Source organism: Mixophyes fleayi, chromosome 1 (genome assembly GCF_038048845.1).
Source record: "Mixophyes fleayi isolate aMixFle1 chromosome 1, aMixFle1.hap1, whole genome shotgun sequence".
NCBI lineage: Eukaryota > Metazoa > Chordata > Amphibia > Anura > Limnodynastidae > Mixophyes > Mixophyes fleayi.
Window position 1 is genome coordinate 314,001,775 of NC_134402.1, and position 18,899 is coordinate 314,020,673.

General features: G+C 38.0%; 1 protein-coding gene across 2 annotated transcripts in view; it reads right to left on the reverse strand.

Moving 5' to 3' along the window:
* Positions 1-1,040: 1,040 nt before the first annotated feature.
* The window catches only part of LOC142158322 (Fc receptor-like protein 5), a 33,711-nt gene continuing 15,852 nt past the window's right edge, over positions 1,041-18,899 (reverse strand). For both annotated transcript variants that reach the window (XM_075212196.1, XM_075212206.1), the window contains exons 4-9: positions 9,293-9,571; positions 8,350-8,634; positions 7,579-7,857; positions 5,308-5,373; positions 4,710-4,800; positions 1,041-1,209 (exon numbers count right to left, since the gene is read on the reverse strand). In XM_075212196.1, the coding sequence (XP_075068297.1) occupies positions 1,167-1,209; positions 4,710-4,800; positions 5,308-5,373; positions 7,579-7,857; positions 8,350-8,634; positions 9,293-9,571 (1,043 nt within the window). In that variant the 3' untranslated portion in view covers positions 1,041-1,166. The remainder of the gene's footprint in view (positions 1,210-4,709; positions 4,801-5,307; positions 5,374-7,578; positions 7,858-8,349; positions 8,635-9,292; positions 9,572-18,899) is intronic.

Consider the following 18,899-nt stretch of genomic DNA (forward strand, 5'->3'; position numbering starts at 1 on the left):
CCTACTTGAGAAAGGGTTTTTACTTTTATTTTGAAAAATAAACTTAGCTAGAGTTAGATGACTGGATATCTTAAATATCCATTAGGGGGATATAGACTAAATACAGTATACAGTTAATATTTCCTTAATTCTTCTTTAGATATTGTGGCCTAACCACTGCCAGGCATTCAATTGAAATATCATCTCCTGGTCTCCAGACCAAAGAGTCCTGCCCAGAGACAGTGTTACCGATGTGAAGAAGCCCCACTCATTATTGCGCCATTATCACAACAACTGGCTATCCTAGTAGTCAGGGGCGGATTGGGAACTTAAAGTGGCCCTGGAAAAAATTATTGAAGTGGCCTCATGTCGGCGGGACCAAAATAACTGTAGGTGGGGCCAACACAAAAGTAGGCGGGATTTAGAACTACAGGAATTTGGTTGTAGTTTAGGAAAACCTATATGTGATGATTTTACACACAGTGGGTCATCTCTAAAGCCATGCAGGGCAAATGTATAGTATACTATAGGCAGCCCCCTCTTAGTATAGTATAGTATAGTTAGCCCCCAATAGTATAGTATAGGTAGTCCCCCTTAGTATAGTATAGTATACTAAGCCCCCCTCACTTACCTTCAGTTGCTCTGAGCAGCGTCTCTTCTCACATCAGGAAGACAGGAAGTGAAGTCAGACTTCCTGTCTGCCGAACAACACCATGGGAGCCTAGCAATTGGCTGCCTGTTGCTGCCCACTGAACACCAATATTTTAGATTGCTTTCCTGTATGTGCCTCCCCCCTCCGCATCTAAACGCACCCCCCGGGAAAATCTGAGGTGGCCTCCAGGTGGCCTCGTTAGGCATCGGCCTACCGGAAAACTTCCCTGTAAGGTCTATGGCCGATCTGCCCCTGCTAGTAGTATTATCTGTAATAGCACTTGGACTGTCATTGAGAGTGATGTTGGCACTGAGGGTGATCAGGCTACTAAAGAAGTAATAAAAGTAGGTGAGTGGTTATGTTAACCACACGCTATAGCACACATTCAAGTATAAGAAAATTTAATACATTCTGGAAAGGGAAATATATTTTTATTTCTGTTTAAAAATTATATAAATATTCAATAAAACATAAGATACAAATTATTTGTTAAATGTTAATGATGGATGATGTTCAGGGGTTTAAATGTTCTGTATCATCTGCTGAACCTCTGAGTCTCTATCACAGATGTCTGTCTTCTGCAAGAAAAATAAAAAACAAATTATTATGTAATAAACACAAATACTTGAATTAGCTGACACAAGTTGTTAAAAGATTTAGCTCTATAATTAAACATATATTTCTCAATTAATATTAGCTTTGGATTAATCATTTCCATATCATTCAACATCCAACCTCAAAAAGATACAGATGCACAGAACAACTTGTACGGCGCTGCGGACCCTTTGTGGCGCCTCATAAATAAAATATAATAATAATAACAATTGATTCAGAACCTCCCAACTCAGGCCGTTGATGTCTTCAAAACATAGACTTGCTACTGGAGTACAAGCTGTTTCATCTCTGAGTTTAGGACTAGATTTCAGGACTTTAAAAAAATATGAAAAAGAAAAACATGGATTTAATGTTCATATTTGTTTTTATTTAAAAAAAAGGCTCAGAAAAATGTATACTTAGCAAAACAGCACACATAATGTTTATTGTGTGCAGATATTACAACAGCTCCTTCATGACTTGGAGTAATTTGCACCAGAATAATATTGTATTGTTTGTGCTCCTGTCTAACTAAGCTTATTGTATATAAAACATTATTCAGCAGAGATAGAAACTTCATTTGGTAGTATATTAGATTATTTTTTATTTTATTTTATGATTACCAGGTAGGATAAAGCATGTAACAGCCACAAAAACAGACTTTTTTTTTTTTTAAAAAATAAATCCCAACATTTCGCATTATACAATAAGGGTAACTCCAAAAACTTACAGAAAAATATTATTGCCTAGTGTGGGGATTATTTTGTACTTTTTTCACTGGTTGAGTTAGTTATACGGCCTATAGTTATAGGAGTAATTGTATGGGGTTTTTTTTATTTGGTATATTTCACCTTTTTTCCAACCCATAATTAGTTTTCATTTTTTTTTAGCCAGGGGTGGCCTTGATTAGTCACTAAAAGTCTTCCTTATTTCCAGCAATAACAGATCTAATGCAAACTATCCAATACAAATTCACAAAGACTGTTTCTATTAGCAAAGATATACATGGAAAGCCTGATTCAAAAAGTAGACACATTCCGAGTGTGGTTTGCTTTAGCATATGCTATAGTGTGATCAGGTGAGGTGTACTGGCATAGGGATTACTAATCCTCAAGTCACTGTCTGTTTTACAAGCAGTAGACCCACATTCAGCACATCCTGACTAAATTGTTTGCTAGTGTGAATAAGCACTAGGAATGCAGCTTAGCAATTATCAGTATTAACTGGGAAAGTTTGAGATCTCGATTCCTTCCTAAAATGCATCCAGAAGCAGACACCCTTGCCAAAATTCCCTCTCTTGCATCCTATCTGCACAAACGCTAACTCACTATTTCTTAAAACTCCACTGTCATTGAGGCTATAGGAAATAGATTGACAAAGCTCAGCATGTCTGCACAACCTGCTTTCAAAAGACTCACTGATAGGGAAACTCAACAAGGTGTCTGTGAAATAATTGCTTCTATCTTCATTGGTCTCCCAAGCTATCCACCCACATCATTGACACCAGCACCACAGATGGATTGCTACTGACGTTCCAGGAAATAAAGGAGGAAGAGACAGCATAATACCGTCCACAGACAACCCTCTCAGTACTGGGAGAGATATCAGCAATAATGAGAGATGGCAATGAACAAGGAGGACCGGTGTGATATTTTGTCACCTATCCAACGTTGTCCTACAGTACCTCACCTTTACTCATGACAAGCAAAAACCGGCATGAGAATAGCAAAATATGCACCATAAGCATATTATGTTATATTGCGTTTTACATTTCTTTCAGTAGATATTGGTACATACTGTAAGTCCAATTTCTCACAGATATTTTACGGTTGCAGACAGTGGAATTCTTTACATCAGATTGTCCACTTTATATTCATAATTTAACGGGAGTTGATGGGAATGGACAACTGCATTGTTTTGCTGCCTTTCCCCCATATAGAAGCTAAAGCTGCCATTTTTGACATTTCATATATCATAGGTGTCACAGTTTGAATGTCATATGTAAACCTATAGATCATGTACCCTGAAGCTTGACTCTTGCATTGGTATTATAACTTGACATGTACATGTAGAGCTGGCACCTGTGATAGACTGTGCATGTGAAGCAGAACACAGGGAGACTCCTTGGAAACAACATTCCCCAGACTACCTTGGGGTGAGACAGAGCTCAGATAGACACGCAGTGACTGTTATGTGTATTAAATCTGTGTGTGAAGCTGGGAAAGTAGAGAGATGAGGAGCTAGAAAGCTGAGAGGAGGTTGTGTGCAGGCGCGGGCTGGGAGAGGGATGGCCGGGGGGGCACACAGACGGCCGCATGCCTGTAATATTGGATCCAGCGGGCGGGCGGGCGGCCTTCCCCCCTGGCCCGAATAGCGGTCTGACTGAGCGGCCCCCCTGCCCCCCAGGCCAGCCCACCCCTGGTTGTGTGAGAAAAGCTGGGGGCCAGGAAACAGAGCCATCGACAGAGGGAGAATTGGAGAAAGCTGCACTGTGGAACCAGGAGTCTGGTTCAATAATCAGAGTCCCAGTCAAGGAGAGGAATGGACTGGAGAAGGATTTCAGAAGTATTAGGAGACAGTTTTTTTAAGAAGAGTGGATCAGACTGACAGACATTGTTGCTTTAAACCCTTTTTGCAGAACTGTGTTTTGGTTTCAAGAGTAATAGTGCAGGGTGAAACAGCCAGGGATTCTGAGACTGAGATATCTAGAAGAAATAGTCTGTTAAATGCAAAAAAGAAGCAATTCAGTGGGTAAACTGCAAGTTCAAAGTGTGACATACTCTGGAAGAAAGAAATTGGTGACGTTTCATCATACAGTTAATAGGAAGGAGCTGCCACCATTTTGTTTCCACCAGTTTCAACTTCCATTTTGAAAAGTATCAAGTAAGGGAGAAGGAATGTTGGATGTTATATTCATGAAAAATAAAAAAAAATCTGCAAACTGTGTGTTATTACTGTTGGTTTATATGCTCTGCCAAGCCCAGGGATTCAAGCGAGCTGTGTTATTTCTATATTCATCTCAATTGCATATACGTTTTTAAAGCCTTGGATCAAGTAAGCAAGGATCTATACTTTTGATACTACCGGAATTCAAAGATTTGGACAATTGTTACTGCATTACCGTATTACTGCATGATTTCTGTATTGCACCGTTTGAGCAGAAATAAATATGCCAGTGTGGCTTCTAAAGACCAGCCTGAAGTGCTGCTATTTGACTTGTGTGTTTGAGGTCATTAGATAGGAGGTGGGCAGAGGGTTCCCTTAATATTACTCTGGCATTGCAGGTTTCCTGGACAATACGTCACGTGATCTGACTAAGGTGGAGGCACTATATAGAAGAGCTACTATACTACTACAAACACCTTTTCCATAGGCACATACAGGAAAATGGGTGTTACATAAATATATTTTTTTAATAATACTTTATTAATGCAAAGGTATATGGAATTAGTGAGAACTGAAATATATGTTGAATGTATCTTACCGTGTGATAAGATGGTGGATCCCAAAAATAATCAGCAAACAGATCAAGACAAGGAGTTTACCAGCAAGTATACTCCCATATAACTTTATACCTGTGCAAAAGATGAATGGAAAAGAGCATTTAGTTCAGATCAGCTATAATAATAAAAACAAAATCTAACAAGGTTGATATGTAAATTCCGGCTAAGAGCAAGTCTGGCGATCATAAAATAGGTCATACAGAAAATCATAACCCTAGGTCGTGGCACATGGGTAGGTGGGGGGGCATGAGGAAAGGTGAGTAACTTACCTGGGGTTCTGAACTTGGCTTATTTCTAGACAAGCATAGTTGCTCAATATGTTCTCAAATTGTGGGATGTCGGGTACTTGTGTTCTCTGGTGTCCCTTAACAATCTATGTAATCATGGCTAACTATGAGTCCTGCACCATACTGGGTGGGAAGTTTTGCACTAAAGTGACATATAGTTAACTATCATACACTGTCGATGTGGGCTACACATGTAGTGTTGGTTTCCTGGGAAGTGAACTGAGCGTCACTAAAGATCTGCTAGCTCCTCCTGTAGAAAAATCGTCGGTTAAAATACTCATGGGTTTTGTACCTTGTGTTGATAAATCATAACGGTTTGGTACATTCTGCTCTTGACAGACTCTGTCTCTGTTTCCTTCTAAAAATAGGAGTCGGAAATTACAATTAGCAAGCAAAATAAACATGTTTTATACTTCTTAATATATTTGTCATTAATGCAAACACCAGGTAATTCCCTGCCCTGAAATAATAAGCCTGAAAAGAACAGAGAAATATTCAGGGGGCTGGGGGTTGGAGAGGAGGGTGGGGTTCTTCTGAGTACATGAAGTAATTAATTATAAAAAAATAAAAAGTACTATATTTAAAAGGGGCAGTGATGTGTTTATTAATAATAATAATAATAATCTCTTATTAACGGTGGTGGAAATTTGTAAGCCATTATTTGATTGTGGTGGTGGTGGGGTAAATAGGCGTTTGCATTATACAGGAATGCTATTGATTTAATGTCAGGGCTGGTGAAGGGCGAAATTTGTTGGTTTTTTAATGTGAATGTTATAAATTTAATGCCGGGGTTGGTGAGGGAGGATATGTCTGATTATTAAATGGGGATGCTATTAAGTTAATGCTGGGGTTGATGAGGGGTGAAATAGGCCTGTTAAAATGGGAATGCAACTAATTTAATGTTGGGGCTCATGATCGGGCGGCGGGGATGTTTGTCTGTTTCCTAAATGGAAATGCTATTAATTTAATGTAAGGGCTGTTTGGGGGAGAAAGAGGTCTGTTTATTAAATGGGAATGTTATTAATTTAATGTGGAGTCTAGTTGGGGCTAAGCAATCTGATTGATTAAATGTCAACACTAGTTAATGTTGAACTGGTTAGGGAGTGCTAATAATTTAATGCTGGGTCTGCATGGGGGGAAAAAAGTATTTTAATTAAATGTGAATACTATTAATTAAATTCTAGGGCTGACTGGGTAGAAGGAGCAGCAACTGAGATTAAGACACCAGCAGCAGCACCAGGTAGTCAAAGTTGCAAGAACGAGTGCAGCACAGAATTGGAAAATGGCATTGTGCTTGTAAAGGGTTAGTAATGTTCCCTTTGGTGGTTCGTTCCCATGCGTACGAGAGAATGGGGGTTCTAGTGCTCTGTCTTTGCAAGGGCACTAAAATATCTAGTCATGACTCTGTTAGTCTGGTCTACAAAGTACAATAGTCACTTTATCCTGGTCTACTGTATAAAGTCATACAAAACACCAAGGGGGTAGATTCACTAAAAATCATGCTTGGTGGAGGTTTTAAACCACCGCACATTGCCAGAGGTTTAGTATCCAAAAGACAGCTTTTACTGTAGGGCAGATTGAGCCCAGGATGTTAAATGGCTGGTGACGTGTGGTGGATTGAAAAGAGCTAAACTACCAGCGGTTTAGTCATAAACACCAGAAAAATTATTTTTACACCTGCACCATTGACTTATGAAAAACGGGGGCCATTGCCATAATATTAAACAATAATATTGCCCCCTTAATATAATGAAAAGTAAAGTTTGTCCCAATTGGTTAACTATAAATTAATTTTGCCACTTAATCAATAAATAGTGATTGACCCAATAATTCATAAGTCAATGGTGGCTCATTTTATGTACTGAATGACAAGATAGCTTAAACTGTACGTCTCTCACCTTGTTTTGGTTGTTTTGGATGCGGTTTTCCCAGTGGTTTGTCAAACAAGTGCTTAATAAATGTGACTGTTGGTATTTTGATCATGTTAAAAATTGGGATGGCGATTTGTAAAGTAATGCTTTGTTAACCTATAGTTTTCAACCATTTTACTAATGGTTTGGCCTTTAGTATATCCAGTGGATTTGAAACTGCAGGAAAAACTGGCAAAAACAATTTGGTTTAGGCAAAGCACTTCAGTAAATCCACTCCTAAATCTCAGGAGAGATAGAAGGATGGCCACTTATATGCTATATGCTTTATATTCTAACAAATCCTCAGTGAAGGATGTTTGGCAAGTGAATTTGGAAGAGAAACATGCAAATTCAGTAAACAATAAAAAGCTACCAACAGCAAACTCACAACATATGTAAAGCTGTACCCAACATAACCAAACAGCTTTTCTTAGATAATTTTCTCTTTTTGTCACATACACTCTTAATAACTTGAAATATTCTTTACATGAAATGTGCCATGGACATGGGTCAATTGTTTTTCCAGAAGAAGTTTGAATGCCTATATTTGCCTACAAGTGGCTGTGATAAATACCATTATAACCTAACCTAAGTTTTTTCTTTTATATCTTAAATGTTTATTTTTTCATCGTCTGACTATAAATATATCTCACCTTCTCTTGCCAAGAAGTGCTCAGAACTCTTAGGTGAAACGATCTCCTGTCCCAATATTTTTACGAAAGTTTGACAATAATAGCATCCATCAAATTCCAGTGAGTAATTCATGAGAGAATAATTAACTTGCTGTCTTGCAAGTTCTCGTCCATTTCTGTAAAACCGATATCCATTGATAGGAGAGAATGAAGAATACTGTACTTCACACACCAACTCTACCTGTCCACTTTGACTATGAAAGCCGTATGTAAATTTTAAGTTTGGAGTTGAAGGCTGATCTGAAAATCAAAGGAAAGAATTGTATGCTATAAAAACAATCCTACTTTAGCCATGTATGTTATCACTTAATTACTACTTACATACACTATTACCAGCTGCCAAGTTTAACTCCTTCTCTGGTTTCAGAGTGATTTCTCTATCAGTAATAATTAAAAAAGTGAGGAATAATATAACTGAAATCTTTCTCGAACATTTAGAGATTTGCCTCTGAAAGCAGCCGCATAGTACAACTCCTTTTTCTATATTCGATACTCAGAGGACGATTTATAAATAGGTGCTCGATTGTCTTGCTAAGGCTGTTTTTATATTTTTATTGCCGCCTATAACAGCAATACAAAATGCCACTTGTTAAAATTTTAAATAATGTTTAAAAATAAATAAAAAATATAAAAAATATTCAAAAACCTTAGGCCTCAAATATGTTTTGCACTAGATCTTTTGTATAATAAGTCATGATGTTGCGCAGTGCATTGTTGGCATCAAAACCATACCTATCACAACCAATGGTTCTTCTTTGCTGGGATAGGATTCCACTGAACGTCCTGAGTTAATAATCTTATACCCACAGGTGTAGTTTCCTGTATGCTTTGTTTCGACTTTCGCAAGTGTTAGGATGCCAAAATTATCAGACTCGTAGATTGGCCTTCCATTTTGATACAGAGTGACTTCAGAGGCACTTTGTCCTATGGGCAATTGACAGCGTAATACTACTGACTGTTCTTTTATGAAAACATTCCTCTGGGGTTCCACAGACACTGATGCGGAAGGTGGACGGTCTGGAAAGAAAGATTAAAAGTGGAATAGATCAGGTAACTAGATCAGTAACTGGATTGAGTTTATTCTGGCTATTGAGTGTCCCAAATCATTTTTGACATATGAACATGGATCAGCTCAGCCTCAGGTGGTACATGTGAATGATAAGGCTGTAACTGGAGTACATTTATGAGGCCTCAGTGAAATAAGACAACATAATGGTGTCTTAGCTCAGTTCCAGTCCTCAAAGACTACAATGTAAACAAGAGTTGGTCAACTATTTGGTAAAAAAAATGAAACATTATTGTATTAGGTTTCCTTAATGCATTTATTTGAACCTTATTTCAATTGGAATCTTTGAGGACTGGTGCTGTTTTTTTTTTTTACATAGACTGCCGAGAAATATGATAGAAATATGATGGCAAACGATAATGTCAATATAATGATAGGAAACAGCCAAACACTGAAAATTATATTATTATTAAGTGTATTAAGAATTTTGTTTGATTGCTTAATTTTTAAACAGCACAGGGAGAGAAATGCAGACATGCATAAGAAGTGGAGAACAACAGCAGTGCATTATTTCATGGTAGATAAAATATAGATTAGCAACAGATTGCTGTTAGCTCAAATAATTAAATGAGATAATTGGAGTAAGAATAATACTAGGGTCTCACTCACCGAATACTTTAAGATCAATTTTATTGCTTTCAAGGGATATATTTGCACCTTCCATAAAAAATGTACAGAAATAATTTCCAGAATCACTTTTGGTAAGTTGAGCAATGTCCAGTCTACTAGTGGAAGAGTAAGTGTCAGAGATGACTATTCCATCTTTGTAAAATGTATAACCAGTGGCAGTCAACTGAGCGACAGCCACACATCTCAGTGTTACAGTTTCTCCCACAAAGTACACAGGCTGTTCTGGTTCCAAACGAATAGTTGGACTCGATAAAGCTTCTGAAAAGAAACATTGTATTACTAGCAATTTTGCCTCAGTACATGCATCAGTCTATGCTTCTGAAACTTTACATAAAAGAGTGAATTAGTTCAGCGAATTGTAGTCTTGCACAGACTGACCTGATATTCACTGATCAGTTATTATAGAACTAGAACAGTAATTCTACCTAAACTTTGGTTACAAAACCAAGGATCCAGCAGTTTCTGAGAAGAGGTCCCTTGGACTTAGAATGGAATGTGCTATATTGAAATGGTCCCCTCAAAATATTGCCTACACATGTGGATCAACACATTAATTAATGCTTACATTTCCTTTTTACTGTTTGTTTTACCCTGTATTATATATTATATAACACTGTGCAGTATTGGGATATATAGCCATGATCATTTTAAATTCCCCATTTCTATTTTTTTTTTTAAATGTTAGTTTACGTGCGTCTAACTATCCCTTCGAAAGAAGTGACTAAGTTCCAATTTGGCTGCTATATCATAGACTGACCTTAGTTTTTGAGTTTGGGGGCAAAGCCTCTGACGGAATGTGACTCTAGTTAAGGTGAGATATATTGGTGTTTAATGACTTAACAAAGAAGTTCTCTGTTTAACATAGGAGCAGAATCAAGGACTGTTCTGAATAACCTGAGTTGTTATACATTCAAATTTTATTTGATAATTATATAGAAATGCAAATGAAAATCTTCATTTTCAATGACAGACGCTTTATGAAAAATGTGTAAACAAATAAATATAAAATGTATAGATAATTATTTCAGTAAATCAAAATATATGATCCACATAAACCCACTCTTTCTCAAGCACAAATGAGTGGTATGATCAGTGGTATTATGTGGAGTATAGAAGTGTGCATCAGTCGCGTAGTGCTTTAATTTTTACTAAAGGTATCAATATCTTTGAAATTCTGAATACTTTATAATAAATTTGGTAGTTGGAAAGCAAAGAAATTCAGTTCCACTTTATAAAACAATTAAATAATTTGCAAAAATAGATAAAAATATATTTTAAAACATGTTAAAACTACTGACCATTGAAAACATTTTCTTCTGTTATTGCCATCCTGAGATGGTGATAACAGAACAAGTATTTTGGTGGTCCATATAGCACAGCAATGCTTGCTAAATAGACTGGGGAAGCCAACACAGGCGAGACCCAATCAGTATTAGCGCCAGAGGTGACCCCTTGATTTATATGGAGAACAGTTGTCTAGTAATGAGATCATTGAGTGTATCAGTGTGCTAGAAGTAATTAAGGCTGTGCCCTGTTTCTTCTTCAAGCAAGTGGTTTCCATTAAATATTTTAGGCAGAAACATTCTGGAATATATAAATAAATATATATATATATATATATATATATATATATATATATTAGAGATGCTCAGGATCGCTTCTCTGGTCGGTTCTGGTCCAACCGCACTTAGCAGATCCGAGTACCAAGCCGAGCCAGCTCGGTACTTGAAAATGAGGCAAAACGCCATTGTTACATCGGTGGATCTCATGAGTTTTGGATTCTATCAGTACCGCCCTCCATGACGATCCAGCCCCATTTCACAGAGAAACACAGAAGGGGTAGCACGGTTCTTGGCAATCTCTAGTGCAGTTGGGCAGCATCATAGCTAGAAAAGAAAGAGAAAAGGTAGCAGTGTTCTTCAAAGTCTCCAGTGACATTTTACCAATCACCGCATTAGCAATTGGTATATTCTCTGAATTCCCTCTGGAGAGTGGCGCCGGTACCGGTAAGAAGAAATTTGTTTACATGTCATTTGGAGCTTACTTTGGAATACTTTAGCAACAATCAAGAGGCAATAGGCGGGGATATGTGAGATGCCTGGAGAAATATTAGTTGAGCCTCAGTTGCATTTGGAATACTTATGAAATTGTTTATTCCTCTATGAATACAAATATTCGGAATCATTATCCACAATATGAGGAGTAGCTGATTGTCATCTTCTATATTCCATAATCATCGGTCATTTTATCATCTGGTGTAAGAACATCTTCTAACACAACTTGGTCTAGTGGCTATTTGCTCCATGATTGAAGTTTTATTTAATGTGTATGCTTCTATGTGATTTTTATGTATAAGTTTATGTTATTAATAAATGTTTTATAGTTTGAAGAACCTTTCCATTAACTCGAAGTCATTTGAGAGTTGCTCCAGTAGTTAATATTTAGTTTTTATCAGTCACTATTCCATAGTGCAGTCTTCTCTTTTGTTTTATCTGTGTACAAAGTATGTCTATTGAATAACGAGACTGTGATTCCACCTTGTAAACAAAGCAGTCAGAACCTGTTATAACTGCAAACGTAGTAACCTAGAACTTGTCTGAAACTGCATGACAAGCTGCAACACTCTATGACGTTCAGTTGATTGTGAGTCTCCATTTAGTTTGGTTGTGTTTTCTGTTGAGTGCCGAAAAAAATGCTAAGTTTAAAAGTTGAACAACGTGTCAATTTGAAATTTTTAGTAAAATTGCACAAAACACCAACAGAATGTTTTCAAATGCTTACTACAGACTATGGGAATGACTGCTTGTCTCGTACGTGGGACATGAGAATGTCAAAGATGATGAACACCCTGGACGACCTTGCACTTCAAGAACAGAAGAAAATGTAGAAAAAATCAGGCAGGTTGTTCGAAAAGACCGCCGACTCAATGTTCGATTGATAGCTTAATCTGTGAACATTGACAAAGACACTGTATGGAAAATTTTGCGTGAGGATTTTAACATGACAAAAGTTTGTGCAAAGCAGGTCCCAAGGGTTCCTACACCAGAGCAAACGTTGCAAGGAATGTTGTGTTGACATTCTGCAGCAACTTGACACAGATCCTGTTTCATAAAGTAATCACTTGTGATGAGACCTGGATCTTTCAGTACGATCCTGAAACCAAAAGACAGTCAATGCACTGGAAAACACCGTCATCACCAAGAATGAAAAAAGCTTGTCAAAGTAAGTCAAAATTCAAATCAATGATCATTGTTTTTTTCGATATCAAGGGTAAAATTTTGGAAGAATGGGTTCCAGAAGGCATAACAGTTAATCAGCATTATTATAAGTAAGTTTTGCAAAAGCTTAATGAAAGAGTCATAAAGAAACGGCCACAACTGTGGAAAAATGGTTTCTTTCTTCTCCAGTACAATGCGCCTGCTCACACAGCACTTTCTGTGAAGCAGTTTTTGACCGATAAACGCATTACTACACTTGAACATCCTCCATATTCGCCTGATTTAGCAAACAGCATATATGTTGAAACAAGAAACAGAAATTGATTTGCTCCATGCCTTCAACCAGGTGAAAACAAGACTACAGCGATGTATTAGTGCAAATGGGGAGTATATTGAAGGGGACAAACATTAAGTTTGTAATACCAATAAATAAAGGTGAGTTATTTAATCAGTCTCATTATTTAATAGAAATACCTCGTATAGTATTTGGGCTTTGCAATCGGCCCTTGACTTGCTGCAGTGGATCGTGCTATCTGTCTTTTATTAATTGGTTTGCATATATATATATTTTATGTTATCAGTTTCTTAATTTGGATATTTTAAAACCCTCCTCCTGTAAGCGCGGTTAACCTTTAAGGGGGTTTTTTCCTCTTTTTTGTATTCTACTGAGTTATAGCTCACACACAAACAGGGGAGCTCCATTGCTAATTGTCATTGCAGAAATAGAAATAATAGGGCTAGCAGTCTTGTTGCAAATCTGCAGTCACATTGTACTGTGTTATAGAGCTAACACACAAACAGGAGAGCTCCATTGCTCCATTGCTAATGGTCATTGCTCAAATAGAAATAATAGGGCTGGCAGTGTTGTTCTAAATCTGCAATCACATTGTACTGTGTTATATAGCTAACACACAAACAGGAGAGCTCCATTGCTCCATTGCTAATGGTCATTGCTCAAATAGAAATAATAGGACTGGCAGTGTTATTAAAAGCCTCCAGTCACATTTTACTGTGCCATAGCTCACCCAGAAACAGGAGAGGTGGCAGGGTTCAGTGCTGAAACAGAAAATTGTAATAATAGGGCTGTCAGTGTTCTTAAAAGTCTCCAGTGACATTCTACTGTGCCATAGCTCATACAGAAACAGGAGGGGTGGCAGTATCCTTGTCACACTCCAGTCTTCAGTCACATTGTTCTTGTCACTCTCAGGCTCAATCATGATGATACTATTCCCTCTACCTCATGTGCGAAAGCCTATGTTCAAGTGCAAAGTGGTTTTAAGTCAGTGAAACAAAAATGTAAATAAAAAGCTTGTACCTTTTTAAAGAAAAAAACACCTCTCTAATAAAAGTGAAAGTTTGCTGTAGAAAAACATAAAATTGCCAAGATGCCATTCTACCCAAAATATTACCAAGCATACCAGTATCAGCTAGCTCCCTTCTCTCGGCTAGATCTCAGCACCTGCAAACTACATTGTCATCATATTCACCCTCATCAGTGTGTACATCATCCTCAAACAGTACTAATTCATCCCTGCTGGAATCCACTGTCAAAGAAGTCTGTGTACTTTGATGTAATTGCCGGTAATGGCCTTCCTCATGGAATTTGTAGTTCATTTTACGGCAGAGCTGTCACGATTTTTGGGCAATTCTTTTAGACCAGACCAAATGTTAAAATGTTGTGCTGACTCATCTGCATCACCACTGGGTGTCTTGGGAAAGCTAAGTTTTTTCTTAGTAGCAGTTTCCAGAGAAACTGAAGGAGGAGACGTTGTTGTGTCATATACCACTTGAACTGTCAGGAGCTCATTGCATCTCTTGAGATCTGGGTCAGTTGGAAAGAAAGAGAAGACATATCTCTTAAACCTAGGATCAAGCACAGTTGCCAAAATCTATTGATCCAATTTCAAAATGTTGATAACTCTTGGATCCTGGCAAAGCGAATAAAGTACTTAATCTACAAGTCCAACATAGTTAGCAGAATTGCTTTTTTCATTTCCTCCTTCAATTTCTCTAGCTGCTTTTCAAAAAGTCTAATTAGGGGAATCACTTGACTTAAGCTAACAGGTGACTACTTCGAGTGGTTTCAGAACTTTGCACAACACGGAATGTATTCTCCACTGCGCTGGACTAAAGTACATTACCCTAAATCCTATTGTTCTTGCAGCTGCTGCATTCTCCTACATGCTATACGAAAAAGCAGATTGCGCATATAATGTTTTATATAAAAAATGAAGGTACATATATTAAAAACCAGGCAGAAAATTCAGCTCTCCAACAATCTGGTTCTCAACTGAATATAAATGTAAATAATTATAAATTACTTCAAATATTCTCACATATGGCTGTGGGCAGACAGAACTCTGTCTATAATATATAGTGTCCAGCGAATATCATATGTATAAGAAGAGCTCTCAATAGTTCTACAAGTTGAATGGAACTGTAACCAAATAAATGTTATATATGGTTACTTCCTAGTAATATAAACATATATTCTGTTCCAGGTTCTATTCCGGTAGATTAAGTCACTGATTCTGATGACAATGTTCCACAAAACAGGTATATCGATATGCAAAATCACAAATGCTTTTCAGCACTCTTGTTTTATACACCAGTGGCACAATATAAGCATATGGAGCTCATCCGCCGTATAAGTTATAAATTCGGCTGATATAATAATCACTCCACCAGTTATTGGTAAACATGTGGAGCTTACCCGCCTCAGGAAGGATGTAAACCAAACACCTGTCCGGTGATGTGAGCATATTAGGATACATGGTACAGATGATGATAACACTTAGTATATCAAATTCAGCAGTCAATATATAAAATCATTAACTATATCAATACAAATTTTTCAGTACCTTAATTAGATCAAAACATAACTTTAGCTACAAAGAGGGAAGTAGGAGGCACGTACAGTTCGATACCCCCTCCAAATAAATATATATTTCAAAGTGTGAAATATATATAATTTAAAGTAAAATTATTTAGTATACACATCTGCAGTTAATTTAAAAAAAATAATAATTAAATATTGTTGCCTTTATGATCAGGAGTTGGCTTGTAAGTGCAGCTCATATTTTTCTCTTTTGTATACATAAACTGATGCAACCAAACAGCTGGGTGATGATGTGACACATTGGGGGGAATTCAATTCCATGCGATGTGCCATATAGTACCTCCATAATGATCATGAAAACAATCTGTGGTGATCTAACGTTACTCATTTTTCTTCGCATCACATCGAGGTGCGCAAGAAAATCAATTCCCAGAAATTAGCAAAGCATGAAATTTGCTGTGATGTTTGGCAATTGAGTTCCCCCCACAGTATTTTATACATGCTTGCAACTGGGAGTTGCAGTTTATTGCCACAATCACTGCACACAGACTGCTCCAACAGGCCTGCATTTAGAAAGCATACAAAACAAGTAAACTGCTACTGAGATTCAGAAAAGTGCATACAAAGTGCATTTCTGGGCTCAAAAATATCCATCAACTTCAACTTTTTTTCTATTCGAGATGTGCTGCTCCAGAGGAAAACAAACAAATACCCAAGAAGAATCTGCCAATATAACTACAGATGGGGAACAAATCCTTTCTCACCCCAAATATGGCAATTAGATTCATTCTGTAGATCAATCATTCCAACTGCCTATTACCTATTATAACTATAGATACCATCACTTGTAAGCAAGACAACCAATCCACTTTAAAATCCATCTAGTGATTCTACCATTACTACCTTCTCAGCAGAGAATTCTACTGTCTAACTACCCTTATCCATAAATGTAGAGTACACTTTGCCTGTTTTTCCTTCAAAATCTATTGGTACAAATTACACAAATACCTAAACAGATTTCTTACCCCTTTAGGGAAATTTACTAGTGTGGTTTTATTGGTGGTTTACAAGCCATCAAGCCACCAAAATTTCCAAAGTGTGTTTTTTTTTGAGCTTTTTAACCAAATTTACTAAAGGCCAAATTGTTGAAAAATGGTTGGTTTTCAAAGCGCCACATTTTTTACATATTAATAAACCACCAGGAAAATCACTGGAAAGGAAATATGGTTGTGATAGGCCAGATAGCTCAAATAGGATGTTGTTTCAGCTATCTTGCCAGTCAGAATGGGAACAAATAAATAAATAAAGTTAAAAAAGGGAAAACTACCTTCCCCCCCTTCTTTCTGTAACAGCCTGTGCTACTCAGCTTAGGGCCAGGTGCTCTATGAATGCCACTAGAGATGCCCGGCCTAATGCTAAGTAACCCTTTTCTCGTGGCATACTTACACTAGTTGTGGCAAAAGAGAAGCCACCACAAATTAATTGTGTCCCCTTAGTGTAATGTAAATAAAACATGCTCCCTTATAAATATATAGTAATCAAAATATATATTAATTTAAATATTTTCTGTAGTGCACTGGGCATACTAAATACTTGTAAATGCAAATGATAAATTCAAAGCTGATAAAATTTGGGTGTAAATTCCAACACAGATTGCCAAAATAGTGAAAAGTTCAATAATGCTCAATAAGATTGTTCCTCCAAGGGCTAGATGAATCATTCAGATATATTACCTAAATAATAATAATCATTCATATAGCCCTTGGAAGAACAATCTTATTAAATCAATCTTATTGAGAATTATTTAACTTTTCGCTATTTTGGCAATTTGTGTTGGAATTTACATCCAAGTTTTATCAGCTTTCAATTTACCATTTGCATTTACAGGTTGTTGTGTTTATACAGTGTTTTATATTGTTCAATCTTGTTTTTACTTTTACAGAAGATGATTGAGGTTTCTTTTAAAACATTCTTTATCTTTCTTGTTATTTATCCTAGCTAATGTAGTGTAAAAGTGTATATTTAACATCAAGTTTTACCAAGCAGCGGTTTAAAAATGCCACTTGCCACTCGGTTTTAAAAGCATGTTTGTGACTGTATGACTAATCTTACTGTGGTCAACTGCAAATTGTCTTGGTGAGTCACGAGCACGCTCCCAGCTGCCGTGACTTTGGGTGTTCGTTGTATGAGGTTACACACGATTCTAACACTCAAGTCCCTCGCTACCTATTACACAGGTTATAGACCTGCTGAACTGCCCCACAACAGCGCTCTCACACCCCCACACACTTCAGGTTTTGCCACCACCTATTGAATATGGGCAATAGGACCCAAAATATACTGTCCCACACTGGCACACAAGGCTTCTGGCTACCCACAGGCTAGATTTAATATACAAAGGTACAGGGCATTCAGATATAAAAAAAAACAATTAATAAACAATTGACATAACATACACAAGCAAAGAAGTTTAAAATAAAAAGGGTTGCATTCAGAGTATAACTTACTGTCACGGTAAGGTGGAATACAGAGCCCTGACCTGCCAATACTAACACTCACCAGAGGCGCGGAGTCTAACGCAGTGGCTGGCCTTCACCAATAACCCGCGCAATGTGGTATGGACTTTGTGGCAACTGCCACGCAGGTCGCGGTTCTCTGGGAGTGGAGCAGGATCCACGGAGTTAAATGAATTTGCTATCTGAGGGTTCCAGGAATGACCGCAGGGATAGCGGGCAGCATGGAGTGGTGAAGCCTGGAGATCTGCGGATTGCAGGATGACCACAGGGATGACCGCTGGGATAGCGGAGTAGCTGTGAAGGATGGAGATCTGCGGATTGCAGGATGACCGCTAGAATAGCGGAGCAGCGTGAAGCCTGGAGATCTGCGGACTGCAGGATGACCGCAGAGATGACCGCTGGGATAGCGGAGCAGCTGTTACAGGCTGTGGATTGCAGGATGACCGCTGGGATAACGGAGCAGCTGTGATGGTCTGCGGATTGCAGGAGAACAGCCTGGAGCTGCGACGTCCACTATAATGTATCACTAAGTGAACCTAAGAACAGGCTCAGAGGAGAGGAAGAGGCCGGTTTAAATAGTAGAGGGAGATCCTACAACCAATAGGAGGCTGAGAAAGCCTTTAAAACGGCACACATTTAGGGTCCAATAGAGGGCGTTTAACAGGCTCTTCCAAGTCAGAGGTAGGAATGAAGGCCCGAGATAGGGCGTCAGCTTTCTTGTGTTTAGTGGCAGGTTTGAAGGTGATAATGAGCTTGAAGCGGGAGAAAAACAGTGACCAACGGGCCTGCCGGGAGTTCATACATTGAGCAGAGTGTAGATACGACAAATTCTTGTGGTCAGCGAAGATAGTTACTGGATACAGGGCTCCTTCCAGAAGGTATTGCCACTCCTCCAACGCCACCTTAATAGCCAATAGCTCCTTATCTCCGATGGTATAATTCCTCTCGGTGGGCAGGAGGCTCCTAGAATAGAAGGCGCAGGGATGGAGTTTGTTTTGTACGGATTTCTGGGA